At 39.8% G+C, this 24,636-nt stretch overlaps 1 protein-coding gene across 3 annotated transcripts in view; it reads left to right on the plus strand.

Annotated features, from left to right (window-relative positions):
- The window catches only part of UTP4 (UTP4 small subunit processome component), a 30,488-nt gene extending 12,937 nt beyond the window's left edge, over window positions 1–17,551 (plus strand). For all 3 annotated transcript variants that reach the window (XM_033128878.1, XM_033128877.1, XM_033128879.1), the window contains exons 7-17: window positions 2,169–2,340; window positions 2,448–2,539; window positions 3,749–3,845; window positions 4,629–4,693; window positions 5,830–5,952; window positions 6,354–6,510; window positions 12,024–12,130; window positions 12,967–13,062; window positions 14,708–14,893; window positions 16,345–16,455; window positions 17,326–17,551. In XM_033128878.1, coding sequence (XP_032984769.1) covers window positions 2,169–2,340; window positions 2,448–2,539; window positions 3,749–3,845; window positions 4,629–4,693; window positions 5,830–5,952; window positions 6,354–6,510; window positions 12,024–12,130; window positions 12,967–13,062; window positions 14,708–14,893; window positions 16,345–16,455; window positions 17,326–17,442 — 1,323 coding nt within the window. In that variant the 3' untranslated portion in view covers window positions 17,443–17,551. The remainder of the gene's footprint in view (window positions 1–2,168; window positions 2,341–2,447; window positions 2,540–3,748; window positions 3,846–4,628; window positions 4,694–5,829; window positions 5,953–6,353; window positions 6,511–12,023; window positions 12,131–12,966; window positions 13,063–14,707; window positions 14,894–16,344; window positions 16,456–17,325) is intronic.
- Window positions 17,552–24,636: the final 7,085 nt, after the last annotated feature.

Here is a 24,636-nt window from a genome sequence, read left to right on the forward strand (position 1 = left end):
AGCACAGAAAGTATGTAGTTGATGGCAGCTACATGCTCAAACATCTCATTTTTCTTGACAGGCTGACCTAGTCTTTATACTGTTTGATTGGTTGACTGCTGATGCAGGGCCCTAATTTTTATCATTCCTCCTTAAAACATCCTATCTTTTTTTCTTGCTCAAAGTTATGTATATTTTTAAAGACAGGAGTTAAAATGAAGATGGTTTTGAGAATAGACAGGAATTTTAAAAAGTAATTATAGACAAACTAAGATCTTTTAAAACTAACAAATCACAATGCTCAACATACTGGCAAGAGAAACCTTAAATGGGGAACCAGGGAACCTGGGTCTTTATGATGCTGATCGGACCAATAGTTCCCCTCCTAAGCCCACCCTCTCTTCATCTCTAAAAAGAAGATAGTGAATTTCAGGGATTTGCAAACTTCAGGCTTTTGACTACCAGTTTTGCAATTTTTTTTCAGTGTACACTCTCAATATGTTATTTACGTTTTATTTATTTATTTATTTATTTAAAGATTTTATTGGGGAAGGGGAACAGGACTTTATTGGGGAACAGTGTGTACTTCCAGGCCTTTTTTCCAAGTCACGTTGTTGTCCTTTCAATCTTAGTTGTGGAGGGTGCCGTTCAGCAAGTTGTTGTCCTTTCAGTCTTAGTTGTGGAGGGCGCAGCTCAGCTCCAGGTCCAGTTGCAGTTGCTAGTTGCAGGGGGCGCAGCCCACCATCCCTTGCGGGACTTGAGCAGTTGAACCGGCAACCATGTGGTTGAGAGCCCACTGGCCCATGTGGGAATTGAACCAGCAGCCTTAGGAGTTAGGAGCACGGAGCTCCAACCGCCTGAGCCACCAGGCTGGCCCTAAATTTTTTTTTTTGACTTTTTTTTTTTTTAAATTTATTGGGGTGACAATTGTTAGTAAAATTACATAGATTTCAGGTGTACATTTCTGTATTACATCATTTATAAATCCCATTGTGTGTTCACCACCCAAAGTCTTTAAATTTTTTTATTGTGGTAAAATATACATAACATAAAGCTTGCTATTTTAACTATTTTTAAGTGTATAGTTCAGCGGCATTAAGTACAATCACAGTGTTGTATATTTACCACCTCTCTGTTTTCAGAACTTTTTCATCATCCCCCACAGAAACTCTGGCCTATTAAACAGTAATTCCCTGTTCCTCACTTCTCCAAGCCCCTGGTTACCTTCGTTCTACTTTTTGTTCCTATGAATTTTCTTGTTGTATGTACCACATGTACGAGGTGCGTAGTGGAATCATGTAATATTTGTTCTTTTGTGTCTGGGTTATTTTACTTAGCATAATGGTTTCGAAGTTCATCCATGTTATAGCATTATCAGAATTTCATTCCTCTTTAGGGCTGAATAATATTCCATTGTATGTGTATACCTCATTGAGTTTATCTATGCATCTTTTGATGGACATTTGGGTTGTTTTCCATATTTTGGCTCTTGTGAATAATGCTATAAATATTGGTGTACATGTAGCTATTTGAGTCCCTGCTTCTAAATCTTCTGAGTATATATTTTCATTGCTGTTCTTGCTTGGATTAGTTGGTTGGTTGGTTTTGGTTTTTAGGGTTTGTTTTTTGTTTTTTCTTATTTATTTTTCTATTTGAATTTAAGAAACACCTTTTCTAGTTCCAGGTATAGGACTATCAGTGTTTTTATTGGATTATGTAAAACTCAACAAATTTCCTTAGTGAACATGAATCTCTTTTATCATGCTAAATATTCTTATTGAAGAATATGGTATTGATTTCTTTGTTTAGGTAATTTTTTATGTCCTTTAGAAGGACTTAAATTTTTTTCTTATGTAGGCCTAGCACATTTCTTGTTAAATGTATTCCTAGGTGTTTTATCTTTTTTGTTGAATTTCTACTGAGGTCTAATTTGTATATATGAAAGCACTGTAAGAGTTTGAGGTACATACTGTTAATTGTGTCAGTAGGGGGCGCATTGTTATCTATGAGTGAGCTTGCTCCTATGATGGAACTGTTAGCTTCTGGAGGAAAAAGACCCCTGTAACCTACCTTCCAATTCTGTCCATAAGTTTTCCCCTAAGCTGACCAGATAGACAACCTCAGAAAATATTTTTCAAAGTGGGCCTTATTTTGCTCAAGTGTATCTTCCTGATGATTTAATTTCTCAGCAAGAAGACAGTTTCGTGGTGGGCACAGCCGAGGGGACAATATTCCATTTTCAGCTGGTCTCTGTGACTTCCAGCAGCAGCGAGAAGCAGTGGGTGCGGACAAAGCCATTTCAGCATCACACTCACGACGTGCGAACTGTGGCCCACAGCCCCACAGCACTGATCTCCGGAGGTGGGTGCTGCTGTCGGCCAGGCTGCTGCTCTTTTCTGCCCGGCTCTGCTTATTTTCATGCAGGACTTTTTCTAATTTTGATGCCTTCTTCCCCACCCTCCTCTTAGGCACTGACACCCACTTAGTCATTCGTCCTCTCATGGAGAAAGTGGAGGTAAAGAATTATGATGCTGCCCTCCGAAAAATCACTTTTCCCCATGTAAGTATCACCCCCTAACCCCCACTGTCCTGTCATCTACCCGTTCCCCTGTCCCACAAGACTGTGAGCACAGCTCACACTTTCTGAATAAGTCTGTAGGACTTCTGTGGTTACCTACCTTCACTCTTCTGTTTCTGAGGCAGGCCTCTTGCAAAGACATTTATGGGGGCCAAGAGATTTACAGCAGCACTGCTAGTTGACTTTCAGGGGAAATCATTCCCTTTTCCAGGTAGCTGTGGTTTATGGCAAGTTTGTTTTTAAGGCTGTGCTGTTTATTATTCTGAGTAGTAGGAGGAATATTCAGGCTTCCAGTGTTTCTTTCTAGGTAAACAGACATCTCCCCAAGCTAAAATCCCTTCTCCCCACTACCTGCTTTTGCATTTCATTCAACCAGTAAACCTTCCTCAGTCTAACTCCTCTTTATCTCTTGAATCTAGTCATTTCTCTTTGTCTTCATTGCCATTATCCTAGTTTGGATCAGTGCCTTTTTTTACCTGGATTCCTTTATAGTAGCTTGTTAATGATCTTTTATTTACATTTGTGTCATTCCAGCCTAGTCTCCATTGATCTGTTCAAAAAACAGCTTTGTTTATCACTTCATGCTTAAACGCCTTTGGTTGGTCTCTATTGCCTTCAGCATAAAGACAGAATTCCTTAGTGTGGTTTATGAAACATGTCTCAGTCTTGCCCTCTTCCTCACCTCTTCTCTCACACCCTTGCAACACCCCCACACCATCTAGCCATTTGGAAAGATTCCTTTCATTCCCTCTAATGCTCTTTTACCTTTGAGCTGTTTCACACACCACTGCTCTGCTTGGAACGTCTTGCCCTACCTTCTTTGCCTGAATAGACTGTACCAGTGAACCTCATCTGGGCTCCTGTCTTTACCCCCATGAAGCTAGAGTAGATATCCTTTATACTTTTTTCATTACACACTGTGCTCAACCATGTTAAAATTCTTAGCACACTTAGTGTAATTGCCTATTTAATTCTGTGTCAACCCTTTAGACTACAAGCTTGAGAGCAGCAGGTATGTTATTATATACCAGTGTGTTCTTAGATCCTAGGATAGTGCCTGGCATGTGGTACTACATAGGAAATATTTAGCAAGCAAGTGGATTTCAGCAGTAAAAAAATGTTGCTGCTGTATCTGGTACTGTGGCAATAGATGACCCTGGCTTATTTATCACTTTCGATTCTTGGATATAGCGACGTCTCATTTCCTGTTCAAAAAAGAGGCAGCTTCTCCTCTTCCAGTTTTCTCATCACTTGGATCTTTGGCGACTGGGATCTACAGTTGCAACAGGTAAGATGGGAGAACGTTGTTTTCAGTAAGGAAATGGAAGAGAGAAGCCAGAAATTAGAATTGCAGTTGATATTCTGCCTGTGGAAGTAGATTTTTCTGTGTCCATTGGAAATTACGGTTTTTCCACCCACAAGATGGAGCAAAGGAGTTTGCTTCAGAGTATTGGAATCGTTAGCAGGATACTGCATCATCTATTGAAAGTTTATGACTCTCTATTGCAGAACAGGGTAGCAGTGGGGGTCAGCAGCAGGATGTAGTAGCAGTGAGGCTTATGGAATCATAGTTTGGCGTGGCTTGATTGGGATCAAAACAGGATGTTGAAAAGTGACAAGATTTAATGTTGAGTAGTGACAGCCCTGTATAAAAAAGGAGTTCACATGGATCTTTCTGGGGTGACAGCCTAGTGGCCTTTTGTATGACCTGTGAAGGAAATGTTAGGTTCTGTTGTTTTATATTGAATTAGGTCCATGTAGGATTTAGGTTCCAGAATGAACAAATGAAGTTGAAGTCGCAGCCACACAAACTCCACTTCCACTCACCTACATGCCTGGGTCTAGGGCAGGGCCTCAGAACATCGGTGATGTTCCATAGGCCGTGTCCGGGGCACCCAAAAAACTAAGAAAATGTACCGCCAGAAAACGCAGGGTTTACTAAGTCAGACATTTTTGTGATTTCCCACTGGTAGAGATTCCATTCTACCCAGGAATGACTTTTTAGAAGGAAAAAAATATACAAATAACCTTTCTTTGAGAAGAAAGACCTCAGGGAAATTTCTTGTTCTAGGAAAGCATGGGGATACCCTTCCACTCTCTAAAGATGCAGATCATTTACTGCACCTCAAGACAAAGGTAAGGAAATTTAACAGTGTGTTCAGGCTCAGAAATCCAGAGCATTTTTCTCATTCTGAATTTTAAGGATTACTTAGTTGACATAATAAACTGTATAAAATCTAAAATAATTTGAAGTACTATGTCAACAGAACTGGGTTTCCTGTTGTAAGTTGGGCATTCAAAAAATAATTGGATGAATGAATACAGGAAATTGGTTTTTCTTCTTTTGGTATTATTATGAAAATAACATGCTTTTTTTTTTTTTTTAATTCGAATGGTACAAAAGATTATGTAATGAAAAATGAGCCCACTTCTTACCCAAATCCCCAGTTCCATTTTCCAGAGATAATCACTGCCAGTAATTTCTTGTATATCCTTCTAGAAAAAATTTCCACCCATGTGTGCATGTGTATATATATCCTTTGTATAGTAATGGGAATATACTATACATATAGCTTTGTATCATTTTAAAAAATCTTTGTTTTAATTACACAGATATTTGTGAATAGTCTTACTGTAAAGAATTCAAACAGTATTTCTAGTTTGTATCCTTGTTCACCTCTTTAATTCTAATCCCCTTTCCTGAAATAATTCTTGTTAATTGATTAGCTATATATCCTTCCAGATCTTTTTCTGTGAGAATATGTGTGTGTATACATACATATGTATATACATTAAGGTGTATTTCATGAGTTTTTGAATTACATGTTTTTTTATTTTTCCTGTTCTGCAAATTTTTTGGCTTACTATTTCTTAGAGGTCTTTAAAGCAGATTATCATGGAACAGAAAATCTTTAAAACAGAAAATCACTTCTCTAAGTCACCTCGTCTCCCAAGCTTTCCTGCATTAAATGCCTCTCTGCTCAGGTTTCTAAAGTTAGGGTTAAGTATGAAGCTATTTGTGAAGTATGCAATGGGCTGAGATTAGTTCACAGTATTCATAGACCTCTGTTCTTGGTTGTAGAAATCAAAGCCACACTATTTAGATTATTTCTTCTGAAATAATCATAGTGACAAACAGCATATGAGTGTCAGGATTATGTGTAGGCATTTGTGGATATGTCCAGAGTGGTGACAGCTTGGGGATTCATGTTTCTGTGAACCTTGTTGTAAAGTTTTACTTGAACATTCATCCTGATTCCTAACATTGCCAGGGTCCCGAGAACATTATTTGCAGCTGTATCTCCCCATGTGGAAGTTGGATAGCCTATTCTACAGCTTCTCGGTTTTTTCTCTATCGGTTGAATTATGAACACGATAGCATAAGCCTCCAGAGGGTAAGTGATAACCCATTGTCTGTTTGAACAAGAAGAAAATTCTTAAATGTGTGGGTTTTGTGTGAAGTGGGAATGAAAGTGGGATATGAATCCTTGCTCAGTGGAAGCTATTTGGAGATAGCTATTACAAAAAAGTTTTATTTCTACTTTGATTTGATTTTGTTTTTGGAGTAGGGAAATGCCAGAGAGTGTCAGTAAAATTTAGGCTTTTGAAGAGATAAAGGAGGGTGCTGTAGAGGGTACAGTGGGCGTGTCAGTGTTCCAGGCTCTTGGTCAACTGGCTTCCTTAGAGACAAGAAGCATTAATGTACGAGTAATTTAATCCTGGCTGTGATTATTTTTGATGGCCTCTAGATCTCACTTCTTTCTCTTACTGGTTTTTACTACTGGTTCACCCCAAGGTTTCAAAAATGCCAGCATTCCTTCGCTCTGCCCTTCAAATTTTGTTTTCTGAAGATTCAACAAAGCTCTTTGTGGCATCAAATCAAGGGTCTCTACATGTCATTCGGCTCTTGGAAGGAAGCTTCAAGCACCTGCATACTTTCCAGCCTCAGTCAGGTAGGAATTTGATAACTGGCCTTGAGAAAGAGTTTTCAGTCTCTGATGTCTCTTTTTTTTTCTTTTAAACCTCATTCATTGTTGCGGGTTCACTAATGCTCTTCTCCACCCTGCAAACATTCACTGATATGTTAGCAATTTAAAGTAGGAGGAGCTATTTAGCACATGAAAACGCTCGATGAGATCCTCACACCTACTCTTTTCTCACTGGGCTTTTGATTCCTTATTTGGAGCCAGAGAAGTTGCATCACCCTTAGTGTTTCTGTTAGCAAGAAGAAAGTAAAAGTCATTTGTAACCCTGACACACAGAAATGACTACTATTAATATTTTTGTGTATTTGCAGTATATGTTTGTACATAGGTATTTTATGGACATGTTAGTTTTCTTATTCAGGTGTAATTACCTCACAAATATCAAGGGAGAGGGAGAAAAATCCCACTAGTTAGAAAGAAAATTAAAGATTTAAAAAAATTTATTTATATTTTTATAATTTAAAACATTTTTCAAGTATAGGTGGCATATTATATTGGTTTCCAGTCTACAACACAATGGTTAGACATTTATATAACTTATGATGTGATCACCCTGATAAATCTAGTACCCATCTGACATCATACATAGTTATTATATTATTGACTGTATTCCCTATGCTGTACTTTACATCCCCATGGCTATTTTGTAACTACCAATTTGTACTTCTTAATCCCTTTCCCCTTTGCACCCATACCCTCAAACCCCCTCCCATGAGGCAACCATCAAAATGTTCTCTGCATCTATGAGTTTGTTTCTGTTTTGTATGTTTGTTTATTTTGTTCTTTAGAGTCCACAAATAAGTGAAATCATGGCATTTATTTTTCTCTGTCTGATTTACTCTACTCAGCATGATAGGTTCATCTGTGTTGTTGCAGATGGCAAGATTTTATTCTTTTTTAGGGCTGTGTAATATTCCATTGCATATATATATACCACCTCTTCTTTATCCACTTGTCCATTGATTGACACTCAGGTTCCCTCTGTATCTTGGCTATTGTAAATAATGATGCAATGAACATGTAGATGTAGATGTACATGTTCCTTCCAAGTAGTGTTTTGGGTTTCTTTGGATAAACACCCAGAAGTGGGATTACTGGGTCCTTTGTCTCTTGTTATAGCTTTTGTTTTAAGGTCTATTTTGTCTGATAATGAGTATTGCTACCCGTTTTTTTTTTTTCCTTCCTTCATTTCCATTTTCTTGAAGCATATATAAAGGTCTTCTTTTTTCTTACTCATTCATCTACCCTATGTCTTTATATTCCCCAGGTTTGTTTGGTTTTATTTTTTATCAGACAGTGCACACTGTCTTTTGATTAGAACATTTAATCCATTTACATTTAAATGTAATTGTGGATAGATATGTAGTTATTGCCATTTTATTATTCATATTTTTTATTCTTTATTTTCTCCTTAAAGAAGTGCCTTTAGCATTCCTTGTAATACTGGTTTGTTGATGATGAACTCCTTTCGCTTTTTTTTGTCTGGGAAGCTCTTTATCTGTCTAGTTCTAAATGATAGCTTTGCCGGGTAGAATGCCCTTGGTTGTAGCCCTTAGGTTTTCATCACTTTGAATATTTCATTCCAATCCCTTCTGGCCTGCAAAGTTTCTGTTGAGAAATCAGCTGACAGTCTTATGGGAGCTCCTTTGTAGGTTACTAACTGCCTTTGTCTTCTTTTAAAATTTTCTCTTTGTCCTTCACCTTTGGCATTTTAATTACGATGGGTCTTGGTGTGGGCCTCTTTGGATTCATCACGTTTGGGACTCTGCGCTTCCTGGGCTTGTATGCCTGTTTCCTTCAGGCTAGGGAAGTTTTCTGTCGTTATTTCTTCAGATTTTTCAGTTCTTTGCTCTCTCTCTTCTTCTAGTACCTATATTATGCGAATATTGGTACACTTGAAGTTGTCCCATAGGCCCCTTAAGCTATCCTCATTTTCTTTCTTTTTTTTTTTTTTTTTTAAAGATTTTACTGGGGAAGGGGAACAGGACTTCATTGGGGAACAGTGTGTACTTCCAGGACTTTTTTCCAAGTCAAGTTGTTGTCCTTTCAAATCTTATTTGTGGAGGGTGTCATTCAGCTTCAAGTTGTTGTCCTTTCAGTCTTAGTTGTGGAGGGCGCAGCTCAGCACCAGGTCCAGTTTCCATTGCTAGTTGCAGGGGGCGCAGCCCACCATCCCTTGCGGGAGTCGAACCGGCAACCTTGTGGTTGAGAGGACGCACTCCAACCAACTGAGCCATCTGGGAGCTCAGCGGCAGCTCAGTTCAAGGTTCCATGTTCAATTTTAGTTGCAGGGGGTGCTGCCCACCATCCTTTGCGGGAGTCGAGGAATCGAACTGGCAGCCTTGTGGTTGAGAGCCCACTGGCCCATGTGGGAATCGAACTGGCAGCCTTCAGAGTTAGGAGCATGGAGCTCTAACCGCCTGAGCCACCGGGCCGGCCCCTACCTCATTTTTTTTTATTCTTTGTTCTTGTTGCTGTTCTGATTGGGTGTTTTCTGCTACCTTATCTTTTAAATTGCTATTCGATCTTCTGCTTCCTCTAATCTGTTGATTGCCTCTAATGTATTCTTTATTTCAGTTATTGTATTTTTCATTTCTGACTGGTTCTTTTTTACGTTTTCTATCTCCATTTTTATGTTTCCTATTTCTTTGTTGAAGTTCTCATTGAGATCATTGAGCATCCATATAATCAGTGTTTTGAAGTCTGCGTCTGGTAGATTGTTTGTGTTCATTTTGTTTGTTTCTCTTTCTGGAGCTTAGTTCTGTTCTTTCATTTGGGACATGTTTTTTTGTCTCCCCATTTTAGCTGCCTCCCTGTTTATGTTTCTGTGTATTAGATGGAGCTGCTATATCTCTTGGTCTTAGTAGAGTGGCCTTATGTAGTAGGTATCCTGTGGGACCAGTGGCACTATCTCCCTGGTCACCCGAGCAAGGTGCTCCAGGTGTGTTCTTTGTGTGGGTTGTGTGTACCTTCTTGTAATTGAGCCTTGGTTGCTGTTTGCATGTTAATGGGAGGGATTGACCCTCGGGCTGATTGGTTGTGAGGACTGGCAGGGATTATAGTGGAGGAGCTGTTGTGCAGGGGCTGACCCTACAGAACAGGATTTGCTTTAGCAGGGCTCTAGTGCCTGCACAGTCTATTCTTTGGGTGTGTCATTTGTGGAGGTGGTTGGGTGGTACTCTGGTGTGGTCTGAGGCCGGCCACTGGGTGTGTTGGTTCTGGGGCATCTTGAGAGGGGATCTGTTGCCCGCCAAGATCAGCTGCTACCTGGTCCCTGCCAAGGGCCATTTGGTATGAGCTGCAAAGTGATCTGCAGATGGTTGCCAGTGTGTTGGGCTTGGAGGTGCCTGGGAGAGCCTAAGCTGGGAATCGAGGCCGGCTGCTGATGGCGTTGGGCTTGGGGCTGCCTAATAAGAAGTACGGGGCATGCTAAGGCCAGATGCTGCTTGCTTGGGGCTTATGAACCTTTGAGAGATTTTAGGAAATCTACTGCAGCCTGAGCCAAAACAGGCCATTTATACGGGAAAGCCACTGGAAGAATCTTGGGTGGGTCCACAAGTTACGTGAGGTGGGGTCTCGGGGAATCACCAGGGTGAGGTGATCGATTGGTGTTAGCCAGCTTGATGGAGACTCAGATATCTTTGTGGTTGTTTTTATCAAGATGAACTTACAGGGTGGCCCGGTGGCTCAGGCAGTTAGAGCTCCATGGTCCTAACTCCGAAGGCTGCAGGTTCGATTCCCACATGGGCCAGTGGGCTCTCAGCCACAAAGTTGCCAGTTCGATTCCTCTACTCCGGCAAGGGATGGTGGGCAGCGCCCCCTGCAACTAAGATTGAACACAGCACCTTGAGCTGAGTTGCTGCTGAGCTCCCAGATGGCTCAGCTGGTTGGAGTGCGTCTTCTCAACCACAGGGTTGCCGGTTGGATTCCTCCAGTCCCGCAAGGGATGGTGGGCTGCGCCCCCTGCAACTAGCAACGGCAACTGGACCTGGAGCTGAGCTGCACACTCCACAACTAAGACTGAAAGGACAGCTTGAAGCTGAACGGCACCCTCCACAACTAAGATTGAAAGGACAACAACTTGACTTGGAAAAAAGTCCTGGAAGTACACACTGTTCCCCAATAATAAAGGCCCATTCCCCTTCCCGAATAAAATCTTCAAAAAAAAAAAAAAAAAAAAAAGATGAACTTACACATATAGTTTCATTACCTGTCATTCATGACCATTTTCCCATGTTCTTTGAGAACATGAGTATGCGTGAATGAGTGACTATGTAGCTAACTTGCTGAGTTAATTATTGAGGACTTAGTACCCAGTTTAAGTTAGATACTTCCCTTGTGCCTTTTCCCTTCTCCCTTGTCCTGGATTATAGTGGCTTCACTGTCATTTAGACTCCATCAGCATGGAATGTCAACTTTTAACTTTAACTCTCACTGTTTGTAAGCTGCTACAGAAGCATTCAGGAAATGAAACGTACATGTTAGGAATCAGCTAAAGTAAACGACCAGTTTTTATTGAGTACTTATATATGTTTATATTATAAAACTTAGACTTCTTATCTTGCATTTAGCACACCCCTTAAAATTGGTTTCTACATTATGTATATAATTTTATTTTTTCTTCTTCTCTCATCTCACTTCCCCATTATAGTCAAGCTAGTTTCTTCACAGCCCTCTAACCTGTGTGTTTCAGTCCTTGTTACTTAGCTCATGCTGTTCTCTAATCCTTCTCTACCCACCTCATCCATTTTTTAGCATCTGGTTTATACCTTGTTTTAAGATTTTTTATTGTTTGGGGGAGTTATGTGCAGCACATATTTTGGCACATGGCATCACTATGAATTTTTTTCTTTTTTTAAAATTTTTATTAAATTTCTTGGGGTGACATTGGTTAGTAAAATTATGTAGTTTTCAAGTGGACGTTTATAATACATTATCTATATATTGCATTGTATGTTCACTAGACAGAGTGTATGATTTTTATACCACTTGAGTCTTCATGTTGCCAGTTTGGTTTAAAGTCCCTTGATGACAAAGATGCCTCATCTGTGCCCATGCTCCCTTAGTGCTAAATATACAGCAGGCACCCAGTAAATTAAAGGTATGCTTCAAGCCTGTTGAATTGGCTGTTTGTCCATAACTTGGATGAAAAATTATTTGTTAGGAAAGGAGTTTGAAACAAAGTATAGATTTTAGTGGTTGCTGCTACCCTAATTCTTCTTTCTCATAGTAGGCAGGGTCTCACTCAGGCCTGAGCAAGAGATACCTTCAGGTTTATCTCTCTGGCTCCTCTTTAACATGAAGGATGGCTAATTAAATGAAAGTAATAAACAGATTAACTTATCTAGAACTTATTTGCAAAATTATCAAGAAATTATCCCATCAGTAATTTAAAACTGAGGGTTTGATTGGCTTTTGCCATCATCTTCAGGGCAGGGCTGGCTGTGGACACTGATTTAACTGTTGTTCTCTCCTCACAGGGACTGTGGAGTCCATGTGCCTTTTGGCAGTCAGTCCAGATGGGAATTGGCTTGCTGCATCAGGTACCAGTGCTGGAGTCCATGTGTACAACGTAAAACGTCTAAAGGTGAGCTTTGAGTTTAATCGTAGCAAACAGGAGGAAGTTAACCCTATAGTTACAAGACTCGAGGCCGATTGGTGTGGCCTGGAAAATTACTAGGCTTTTGTTTTGTTTTTTAACTAAGAATTTTTCCTGTTTTACTTGTTTAGAATCCAAAAGCTATAATCTGTCACGTTAAAATCAGTCAATGGGGACATTGAAACCACTCGTGCACAGAAATTTGAAATTAAATATTTATGGGTGATGAATCCACATCCAGGTTGTTTCTGTATCTTGGAGAGGAAAATCCTGATTTACCCAATGGTTAGAGAGAATACCAATTTTTAATAGCTTGCCTTGTAATCTCAAGGTATTTTTAAAATTAAACAGAACCAGAAATTTGACAAAGGAGTAGCAGGAAAATATTTTTCACTAATCAGTAATGGTACTGTCATTCACACATGGCATCACTAATGATTCCTTACAAGTCCTCATCTTCATCATAAAAGTCAGATAAGGACTACCCAAAACTTACAATAAGCAGTAAAAGTTCATAGACCAATATCAAATTGCAACATTTAACTGCAACATGGGTTTGCCTACTAACTGCACAACTTAATCTTTATTGCACGGTGGCAAGAGCATGTACTGCTTGCTCTTTGAGCCTTGCCTGGCATTTATTTAAAAGCGTTCCGCTGTAGTGGTGGACATGCCTTGCAATCATACATAAATGTCCATGGCTAGGCATTGATTTCTTTTAAATCCAGTGTAGAGCGATAGAGTCTCTGTTGGGTGACATGTTTATGAGCAGTTCACATGGATGTCACATAGACTCGCCGTTTATGTCTGATATTTCTTCCCAGCTTCACTGCACAGTCCCTGCTTACAATTTCCCTGTGACTGCTCTGGCCATTGCCCCCAATACCAACAACCTGGTCATCGCTCATTCTGACCAGCAGGTAAGAGATTCCAGTGCTTTCTAATTCTTTCCTGCTGGATGGTAACTTGGAAATTGAGATAATGACAATTTTGGAAGACCCTTTCTTTGAAAGTACTGGATGATACCAAGATAGTTTTCTCCTGTATGAGGTAAAGCTTCAGTGTTATGGCCTGGGTACATCGTGGGCCAGTAATTGCCATTGGCAGAATGGGATGGTGAAGCATTGAGATTCTAGAGTAAAGAGGTGCAAGGAGGAGGAATTTTGTAATACTCGTTTTACTGATTGTTTTTAGACTAGCGATGACATGGACTCAAGTGTTAGACTGGATATGAGACAGGATAAGATTTTGAGAGTTGAAAGTGACTAAAAGATCATATAATTAACCTTTACTTTGCAGATGAGGAAATCAGGCCATAGTAAAATCAGGTACCTAATATTAGCCAAAATTAGCGCTTGGTCTACTGCTTTTTTCCGTACCAAGTTGTAGGAAGATTGTAAGAAGATCTGTCAAATACCTGAACTACAGAACACATTATGAAATTATCAATACTTACCGATGTTCATCTGTACAGTGGGCATAATAATATCTTCCTCACTGAGCTGTTGGAAAGAAGAAATGCGATCCGAGAAGCACATTTAAGTAAACTGGTAGACAAAGGATGCTTGCTACTTAGATTAGCAGTTTTTACACACACACATATGCACACAGACACATTCTTTCCAAAAAAATGAAATCTCTCATTTCAGTTTCATAGATCCTTAACCAAAGACTGAAACCAAAGACTGAAAGATCAGTGAAGCCAGGTCCTTGTCATTGTCACACATAACGATTATGTCCAACTGATGCCTTTTATTGGCAGCTGGTCCCCTAAGTGCTTCAGTTGTTAAAACTGGTAGGAAATTTTTTAGTACCCATTAGATTAGCAAAGATCAATAGAGTTAATAATACACAGTGCTGTGAGGTTATAGAGAAACAGCACTTCATACATTACGTAAATTAGTATGATTGCTTTAGAGGACATTTTGGTATTATCTAAAAAAATTTTTAATGCACATAGTGTTTGATTCAGAAGTTCTGATTCTAAAAGTTCTTTCTACAGATAATATGCTTTCAGTTGTGCAAAAGGGCATCAATACAGAGATAATCATTGCAGCCTTGTTTGTAGTAGCTAAAGATTAGAAATAACCTAAATGTCCAGTAAACAGATTAGATAAGTAAATCATGGTACATCCAAAAAGTGAATGGATTATTGTATGTTCTTCAAAGGGGATGTGAGTTATGTATATATAAATATTGATATGGTCAGTCTCCATGATACAATGCTACACAAAAAAAGCAACATACAGAACAAGTGTGTCTTATATGCATAAAACATCTCTGAAAAGATGTAAACCAGAAATAGCAGGTTACTTTTGTCTTGGGGAAAAGAGATGTCAAGATTGCAGAGTGAATTTTCATTGTAAACCTTTCTATGCTGTTTGAATTATTTATTCCGTAATTTACCTTACTTTTTTTTTTATTAAAAAAAATTGTGAGAAAGTGTAAGGCTGAATACAATACAGTCAAGGTTTGTGTATATATTTTCTGGTTCGGAATGAGGGATGCTCTTCAGGTCTTGCTGGGTACCAGCCTGCATTTCCGCTGTATTATATCCTTCCTCAGATATTTGAATACAGCATCCCAGACAAACAGTATACAGAGTGGAGCCGGACTGTCCAGAAGCAGGGCTTCCATCACCTTTGGCTCCAAAGGGACACTCCCATCACACACATCAGTTTTCATCCCAAGAGACCGATGTACATTCTTGTCCACGATGCCTACATGTTCTGTATCATCGACAAGTCATTGGTGAGTTCCTCGCCACTGTCACCTGTACTCTAACTGAATCTTCTTTACTTAAGAATCTTCAAGTTCTAAGAGTAACATGTATAATAAGTTAGATGAAGGAGAATCAGAATAAAGGTTCCTGTTTAATTCTTTGGAGGAGAGGAACTTTCATTTTGCAGATTTCCTCATTTTTGTTCCCATGTTCATTAGGCTACCAGAGAAGAGGTGGGCCTTTGTTGCATTGGTTTTTGCTGATTTGACCATTTTTCTGCTTTGCTTGTGAGCACATAAACTTAAGGAGGAGAGTGATTAGGTCAGTATTCAGAAGGTGACGGTCATAGGGCAATAGCGTTGATTTGGCTGAATCACTTCCACTTTTGCCTCCCGAGTGACTGAATAGTGTGGTTTCATTAAAGGACATACAGACTGAGCTTTTGACCACTTGTACCCCTTGTCTGAATGTACTGACACAGTATCTGTAGGCTTGAGGAGTTGGTCTTAAAAAAAAGAACTCCAGCTAGGAAAATTCCATTCTTTGTGGCTGTGATTTAGGTGGGATGTGAGCAGTTTTTTCAGTTGTAGATTCCATCCTCTGCCAGCTGCTGTTTTGATTCACCCTAAATTTACATGTTTTTTTCTGGGCAGGAGCACTGTGACCTATGGCCATGCCTGTAATGCACTTTGGGCTTAGATTACAAGCAACACACTGTTTTGGTATATCTGTGAAGGTGGGGGTGGAAGGAACATGGAGGAAGCAGCAGATGGTTCTCAAGGAGGTGGACATAGTGATGTGTCACTGGAACTCTTCTCCTGGGCCCTGTGTCCTCTCGGTGTGGGAAGCAGAGCTGGCTGACAAGTGCCTTCTGCTGTTTGAGTAATACAGGAAGGGCCCCTCCCACTGGCTTGCCTCTTTGTAACTCAGCCCAGATCGGCCCATATTTTTTCCCAAGCCCTAGTGATAAGTCCATCACTTCCTCTGGTTGGGTAGAGCTATTTCCCAAGGAAGTCAGAGATGAAATATCACTTGCTTGGCCAGAGGCCATCTCTCAAAGTGTCTGTGACATCAGTGGGGGTGGTTTGTGTTTTAGTTTCTCTGGGGGAGAACTTCAGTCACTTGGCCACTCCACGAGCTGGTTGGGGGAGAGTCTAGGAAGCAGGGCCTGCATGAGCTGAGCTCCTGCGCATGCCAGTTTGTTCCTGTCACAAAGTGTTACTGACAAGACTGGCCAGAAGCCCCAGTTGGGCTCTTTGATCTTGCCGGCAGAGTACCGAGCTCTCTGCCCCACACTCCCACTCTCTACAGTATAGCTGCAAGAGTGACTGCAGCTCTCCTCCTGAAGTAAGTAGTCATGAGGTAGTAAATGTATGATATGGTTGGATGATGGTATTTGCCTGAAAAATCACTGTAGTCCTTTGTTCTGTAGAAGCCCAATAAAAATAATGATATAAACAGTATATCTTTGTCTTTTTAGCCTCTTCCAAATGACAAAACCTTACTGTACAATCCACTTCCTCCCACGAATGAGTCAGATGTCATCAGGAGGCGCACAGCCCATGCCTTTAAAATTTCTAAGATATATAAGGTAAAATATCTTGTATGGTATTCTGGACAGTGATATCATCAAAATGTAATAAGATATCAAAATGTAACCTTCATTTTTCATGCAGAGGACCTAGTTTGGGGAGGCAAGTGACCTTTCTGAGGATGTGTGTCCCTTATGTCTGTATTTCATTGTTCTTGCTTCAGTACATTAGAGGCAGGCACATTGTAATTAACCCAAATGAAATACATAGGTCATAAGAAATGATGTTGGAGCTCAGGTGGGGTCTTTGTGTTAGAGCTGGCTTTTACTGTGTGTTAAAGCTGGCTTTTAAATTTGATTTCTAGTTGGAGAATGTTCCACAAGATAAATTTCCAGCAAATGGAAGTCATTGACTCTGTTACGACTTTCTGTTCTGGGCTGGGCTTTTCACTGTATATAAAACACATTATCGGTTGAGCTTATGATACTCTACAACTATTTGTGCCACCTCAGGAGCTCCATATTCATGCTTCTCAGATTGGAGTTCCTGGGCATCCTGGAATATTTTCTCAGGGGCCTGCAAGATTTTGTTTTTCAGAGGGTTGTGGTCTGTGACTTATTCAAGTATGGTTAGCTTTCTGATACATTTGAAACTTGCCATTTATCCAAAGCCCTCAATTAACATTGATTTCTAAGAAATTAGATTTTCTGTACAAGAGAAACATGAAAAATCTTGCTGAAGTATTGTATGAGTGAACTCAGTTAAAAACTCCCAACCTTTCCAGCCATTTTGAGTCCTAGGGCAGGAAGGATTGTCAGAGATTTATATCCCTCCAACCTGATCTAAGCTAACCTTTTAGCTCCAGTTCATCTATTCAGGGCTAGCCCTGGAGCCTAACTCCTAGTAGAATCATTCTGATCTCTCTACAGCCTCTACTCTTCATGGATCTTTTGGATGAAAGAACGCTGGTGGCAGTAGAACGGCCCCTGGATGACATCATTGCTCAGCTCCCACCACCCATCAAAAAGAAGAAATTTGGGACCTAAAACAGGGCACTGTCTGTGTCCTTCCTTGAACTGTTCTCCCATATTTTGTTTTGTTTTGTTTTCACAGATTATGGTAATAAAACAAAGTTATTCTTTAGGACTAGTCATTGTAAGTATTACCCTTCAAAATAATGGACAATAATTTCCCTTCATTGAATGAAAGTGAATGGAAATGCCAAGGTATTTATAGTTGGGATAATGTTCTGTGTAGCTACAAATTCATCCAACTTTTTCAGGGTCCTCTTTGTTCTTTAGACCACAACCTCAGGGGGGAAAAAAAGAAATACACACACACACACACACACACACGTATGTGTGTATATACATGTGTGTGTATACATATATGTGTGTGTGCGTGTGTGTGTATTTATGTATATATATAAAATAGTTATCCTCTATTTCCTAACACATGCCTGAGGCTTCAGAATGCTGATGACCTTCACTCTCTGCCTGCCCGTAACCTATGCAAAGGCGTGGGGACCTGCCCAACATTGCCCCAGAGGGCAGGGGAACCATGCTTGCTTACTAAAGATAGCCTAACTACCAACAGCAATAATCAACCTATGTTTCAATGAAGAATTTTAACTGTAGTACTCCATCTGAAAAGCCTTAGACCTTTGATAATCAGCTATTAATTTTATTTAAAAGGAAAATACAGGATATGGGATATCAGTCCCATTAACCCTCGTTTCACTTGTTATATGTCAGTTTCACAGGTTAAGGAAACATTGGGCATTTTATTAAGGAGTAGGAATGCAAGTGAGGACCAGGAAGCTGGTCGTGTATTTCGCCTTTTCTATCCTCTTCTACTTGCTTTGACATTGTTATTCCCATTAGTGTTCTCAACTAACTAGTTTTAACGTGATCTTTTACATTAGAACGTGAAGCACTGTACTTAACCTGAACTGAGCAGATAGATTTCTTTCCCATCTCAGTGGATGTATTCTGTTGCATGCCTGTGGAAACCCAGTATGTGTGGTTTTGTTTGTGTGTTTGTTGTGGGGATGGAAGGCTGTGCCATAGGCAGAGAAGTATGTGGGTTCCGATGACATCATGAGTTAAAGTGCCGGTGAAAAAACATTTTGCTAAGATGAGCCCTCCCTTGAATCTGGAAAGGGAAAATAAGTGGGAGAATTTAAGGTAGATGTGTGGGAGGAGAGGCAATAAGAAAGAAACAGAGCCCAATACTTCATAACGTAGAGTACAGCCTATTTTAGATCCATTTGCTAAGAGGGAACAGATACAACAAGGTTTAGAATGGATACCACTTCTTGGACGCCACCTGTTTAGATTTTTTACAGTGACAAGAGTAATTTAAACAAATAGCTGCCACTGTTGAGGTCGTCTTTGTAAAATAACTTAACTTTGCCTTTACTGGAATACATGTCCTTAGTGCAGCGTGTTTTCCCTTGTTGGCATTAGACTGGACTATTGCAACCTATCAGGAGACTGGAAGATAGATTCCTGCCCTTCCTAAGAGATGTTTTAGGTGTCCTTTTACGTGCTTGAAACCAAAGTTCAAGTCACCGGTCTACACTGAAAAGAACCAGAGGAAGGCTAGGATGCCTTAAATATTGACTCTTGCTCGCCACTGACTATAGAGCTATAAATTAAGGGAATCTTTATTAACTGGACTCTAGTTTAAGACTTGATTTACTTAACCTTAAATATTCTGAAACTTCTGGATCATAGAGGGTGTAATTCTGACAGAAAGAGCTCACAGATTGTCTGAGTGAAGAAGTAAAACTTCAGAAAGTAGAAGGCATTCCTTCGCAACATTTCTAGCCAGTGATTTGGATTTCCATAAATGGTATGGGAAGTAAGAGCTTTGGGCCTTGAAATTCTTCCTCAGTAGAGAACTTTGAATACAAAGGAAGCAGAAACTGATTGGGGCCAGTTAGAGGATTTGGGGGAAGGGAATGCAAAACAATATTAAATAAGAGGACACTTCAGTGCACATGTTTTGGGGTGATTTTACTTTTGGGATTTGTGTAGCCTAAACACATTATGTTTCTGTTTCAGGCATTTTGCAGATTGCAGCTCATATTTGGGTTCTACAGAAAAATTTTGATCTGAGATCAACTTAGGAAAAGTCTTTTTTTGCTAACCTGATTCAAATGCTTTAAAAATTCACGTCTCGTATAGTAAGTTAGTTAGTAATCTGATCTCCAAATCGATAATGTACCTTTCACCATGGAGATTACAGCAAATTAGACTGGGATATTGGAAGAAAGCTAAAGCCATCTAGTTTGGAGTTTTTTAAGCTTTTTTTTTTTTAAGCATTAAAGCTTTTTTTCAAATAGAACTTTATTCTGAACTGCAATATATGCTATAGATAAAAGTGGAGCTGTTCTGGTTGTTGTGGGGAGGGATGGGAGGGAAGCAGGGTCTCTTTCTTTGTGAAAGAAACCACGTGTTTCTTGGCCTCATTTGTGTACTCATGGCAATGAGACCAAAAGGAGAAGAGGCGATTTTTCCCATGGTCACATAACGATTTGTTAGAGGCCAAGGTGGCATTTTTAGTTATTCCCCACTCTCTTGGTTATAGGAACCCAGTCATAAATACAATTAGCAGGCATGGTATGCAAAAGATTTTCCATTTCACAGACAGCAGGGGAGGTGTTTAAGCATTTCTTCCGCTGGATGAGCACTTGATTTAGCTATAATCTTGAGTTCTGTAGACATTCTTGTGTGTAAACCATAGAGTGTTGTAATAAACAACCTAGTACCTTGTCAGCTAGTGCGCACATGGGGTTGTTTCTATAGGGTTAATTTCTGGGAGCGGAATTCCTAGCTCATATCGTACCCATTTCCTTTCACTTTTAGTGGCCCATTGGAATGGCTATATTTCGATTAACAGTGTTTGAAAGTACTCATTTCCTTACACCTTGCCAATGGAGTGATAGATTTTAGTTGTAGCCCATCTAAGAGTGAAAAATAATACCTCATTTTTTTTTGCACTTGTTTACTAATGAGATCACGCACTTTTTTATGTATTTTGGCTGTTTGGCTAATTGTGTAAATTGCATATTCATAACCTTTTTTTCCTAATGTGTTTTCTTTTTTTTCTTTCATATTTCAAGGTATTTTCTGATACAGATCACTGTCCAGTAAACTGGTGGCAGAAATGTTCTGTATCCATGCTGTACAATAAGATAGTTACTTGCCACATGTGGATGTTAGCACTTGAAATATGGCTAATATGACAAAGGAACTGAATTTTTAATTTTATGTAATTTTAATTTAAATATACACATGTGGTTAGTGGCTTTTGTATTGGACAGCACAGATCTAGCTATTAAGGCTTAGCTTTGTGTCAGTCTTTTGTCTTCAGGAAGCTAAAGAACTTAATACGCACTTAACATATATTTATTGAGTGCCTACTATGTGCTGTGTACCAACAACAGATGAAAGGTGACTTTAGCCCTCAACTTCATAGCTTCGTTGGGGAGAGAAACAAGTAGACCAATGATGCTACATTAGAGATAAATACAGAGAAGGGGTACCCAACCTGTAGGATTAGGAGAGAAGGTTGAAGGTACGAGGTGGTCTTTGAGCTAATAACTTTTAGAATTGGATGGTAATTTGCAAGGTGGAAGGGAGAAAGCATTCCTGGAACATTCTCAGTGCAGAGGTCTAAAGCAAGAGCGTATAGCCTGTCCAAGGGATTACCAGTAGTTGCACGTGGATGAAACGGCATATATTAGAAGTGGAGGGAAATGAGGCTGAGAAGGCAGGCGGAGCCTACCATAGTGCTGAGCATGCATGTCTCATTCAGGAAAGCTCACCCCTGGAGGGTGACAGCTTCCCTAGTTGATAGTAACTCAGAACCAGGTGAGGTTTCTAGAAAAGGTAAGAGTAGAGTAGTTACCCCAGAGGAAAGCTAAGCATTTTAGAAGAGTGTGCGGGAAAGATACGTGGATTTGGATAAAGAGCCCTTACGCCAATATGTGAGAAACAAGATCAGGCAGGAGTAGGCCTTGAAGTCTGTGGTTAAGAATTTTCATTTAGTGGAGAACATAGTTGTGAACCCTCAGATTCAAAGGAATGGCACAGTGAAAGTATCCATTTGTATAAGTAAGGTGCAGAAGAGACTGGAAGCTAGGCCACAAAACAAGCTGTTGTGTAGGTTCTTGACTTGGGTTCTGTATTAGTTTGCATGGGTTGCCATAACAGTGTCAGACTGGGTGGCTTAAACAACAGAAATTTATTTTCTCGCAATTCTTGAGGCTAGAAGTCTGAGATCAAGGTATTAGCAGCATTGGTTTCTTCTAAGGTCTTTCTCCTTGGTTTGTAGATGGCCGGCTTCTTCCCGTGTCTTTACATGAGCTTTCCTGTCTGTGTCCTAATCTCTTCTTACAAGGATAACAGTCTATTGGATCAGGACCCACCCTAATGACCTCATTTTAACTTAGTTTCCTCTTTAAAGGCCCTATCTCCAAATACAGTCACATTCTGAGGTACTGGGGATAAGGGCTTCAACCTATGAAGTCTGAGGGGACACAGTTCAGCCATAAAATAGTCCGTGGAAGGGCTTTAGGGTCTTTATGAGCCCTGAAGTTTCAATGCTGAATTTTGCACAAATGTGCACTTGTCTGAGGTGTGTCCATAACATTCAGCTGATTCTGAAAGGGGTCCGTGATCCCAGCAATTGGCTATTCCATTAACTGACTCAGCAGGAAGTTAAAGCTGTGGGACGAAGGCCTAGAAATATCATATGCATCAATAAACATGATTTGGTGTTCGATGGTATATGAAAAATCAGAGTTGAAGCTGACTATAAGATTGCAAGTCTTACGAGGTACTGGAAATTGTTAGAACTGATATTGGGGGTGAGGAAGTTTTTATTTTGGGATCTCATTTGAATTTCATGGCAAATTATGTAATTTCCATGATTGTCAATAAAAAACACTGGTAATTTTCCATAACTAAGTGGATTCCATGAAACTAACCTTCTGCTTAGTGTGTCCTTGCTAATATTTTCCTAAAAAGAAAGTCACAGAGCTACAAAACTGTCACCAGCTGCTTCTCATTAGTAATGTGGTTAGCAGATGTGGGTTTTTATAGTCATAAAGCATGAGATAGTTAATCCATTTTTGTGGGTTTCAAATGGATAGTGATTTATCTTGGCGGGATGAATTTTAAAATGTGCTTGCATCAGCTAAAGGATATATGCATCTTTCCCTCTTTTCGCTTCATATTTGTGCTGGAGAAAAACATTTTAGGATATTTCTGGAAGGCAGAGGAGTACTGCCTGTTGAAAAGGACAATTGATCTCACTGTCTTCTAACTGGGGAAGAGTTATGCATGCATAATTTTTCAAAGTTGGATGTTGAATTTGTTATCTTACAAACTTCTCTCTTCGGCCTCTTCTTTGGTAGTAATTGAGTGGCTCTTGCTTTTGTTTCTCTGGCATTAGGCCACCTTTGTGGTAGTGACCTTCAGGCTTGCTAAGGGCTGCAATTTTGCCTGGGGCCCTCCTTCCTTATGAAATTACACAACACTCAGACCTTGGACCAAGCCCCAGATCTACTAATTCTTTCCTTTGACAGACTCTTGGCAATATGTACTCCCTTTCAGCCAAAGTGTAGTTTTATGCAAGATCTGTTTGTCACTGAAATTAATTTGGCCATTTGCCCTTTAAGCCTGGAATCAAATGGTATCATGGTAGACCCATTCCTAGATAAAGTATAGACTCTCAGTTTCTACCAAAGGTTTTACTATTGATGCTGAAGCTGAAGATCAACAGGTAATAATAACAGCAGCAGCTACGTTTTTATAGGCAGTGCTGCTACGTGCTTTGCACGTCATCCCAGTCAGCCACCTTTAGAGGTAGAACATACCTGAATATTTTTCCAAAGGAGAAACTAAGGCCGATGTCCTCAGCCCCTTGACCATTGTCATATCCTAGTAAGTGGCCAAACTGCAATTTGAACCTTGTGCTCTTAGTTGCCATGCTAAATTATGCATCGACTATGAGAGAAAAGGACAAAAAACATTGGGTTTTGAGAGGGCTTAGAATCAGAGCCTGAGTCGTAGAATTGTAGGAAATTATGGAACTGAAGCTAGCTAATCTAACCCCCTCATTTTAAAGCAACAAAGATCCCTGCCTTGTTCTGAGAAAAAGTAAGATAACAGTTTGAACAGAGGAGAACCCATATTGATAGATGGCAGGATTGGAAGGTTATTGGGAATTATCTCAACCATTTCCTTTTTAGAGGTAGATAAAATAACAGTCCTGTTCAAAAATTTTCTAAGCTTTTCTCACCGTCCTTAAAGAGGCCATGTGTACTCTTTATTTCAGATTTCATTATCCACCATAAATAGATTTCCACTGACTACTTGAGATTTCCTTGATGGTAATTTTCACTCTGCAAGGAACCAGTAACCTTCAGAGGGATTATTTGAAATGACTACTGCGCAGGAGGCACTGAATTTCAATCAATCACATGTTTTATGAGTTCCTTTTCTACAAGGCAATATTTTTGGAATAATGGGGAATAAATAGAAGTCGGTGGGTGGTCCTGCCCTTTTGTATTTTAACATCTGTTTGGACAAACCAGCCAGGCATAAAATTGTTCAAAGCAAAAACCCCAACAGATTGGGTAGATAAGGAAAACTGGGATGAGATCTTACTAGGTGGGAAGGTGGCTGAAAGGGGCAGAAGGTGTTTGGAAGGATGGACTCAGGTGGGAATTTGCAAGGCATCATTGGGAGACACTGGATGAGTCTGGCTGATCTAAAAGTAGTGATGAAAGAGATTGTTGAAAATTAATTTAGGTTCTGATGGAGAACCTTGTAAAAACATCTTGATAGTTTGGGAATTTTTTATGGATATATTTAAAAATAAGTGAAAACCTCCAAGTAATCCAAATACCAATCTTCATTACCTTCTCTCTTTCCAGGGTTAAATATTTTGTTACATAACTATTGTCTTATATAAGTGCCTTCATTTATTATTTGGTTAGAAGATCTACGATTTCCTCCAACTCTATTGACCTAAAGGTCTTGATACTTTTGGAAAGAATTTCCAGCATTTCCCTTTTGCTAATAAAGGTATCCTCAAGTGCCCAACCTCTGGGTGGTTACATATATAAAAGTGTTCAAAATAGTGCTCAGACCCCAAGGACTCAGCTGCCAAGTGGTCTGTAAAAAGCAGAAATGTCACATAACTCAGGCCTCGGGGGGCTCACA

Source organism: Rhinolophus ferrumequinum, chromosome 15, assembly GCF_004115265.2.
Source record: "Rhinolophus ferrumequinum isolate MPI-CBG mRhiFer1 chromosome 15, mRhiFer1_v1.p, whole genome shotgun sequence".
Lineage (NCBI taxonomy): Eukaryota > Metazoa > Chordata > Mammalia > Chiroptera > Rhinolophidae > Rhinolophus > Rhinolophus ferrumequinum.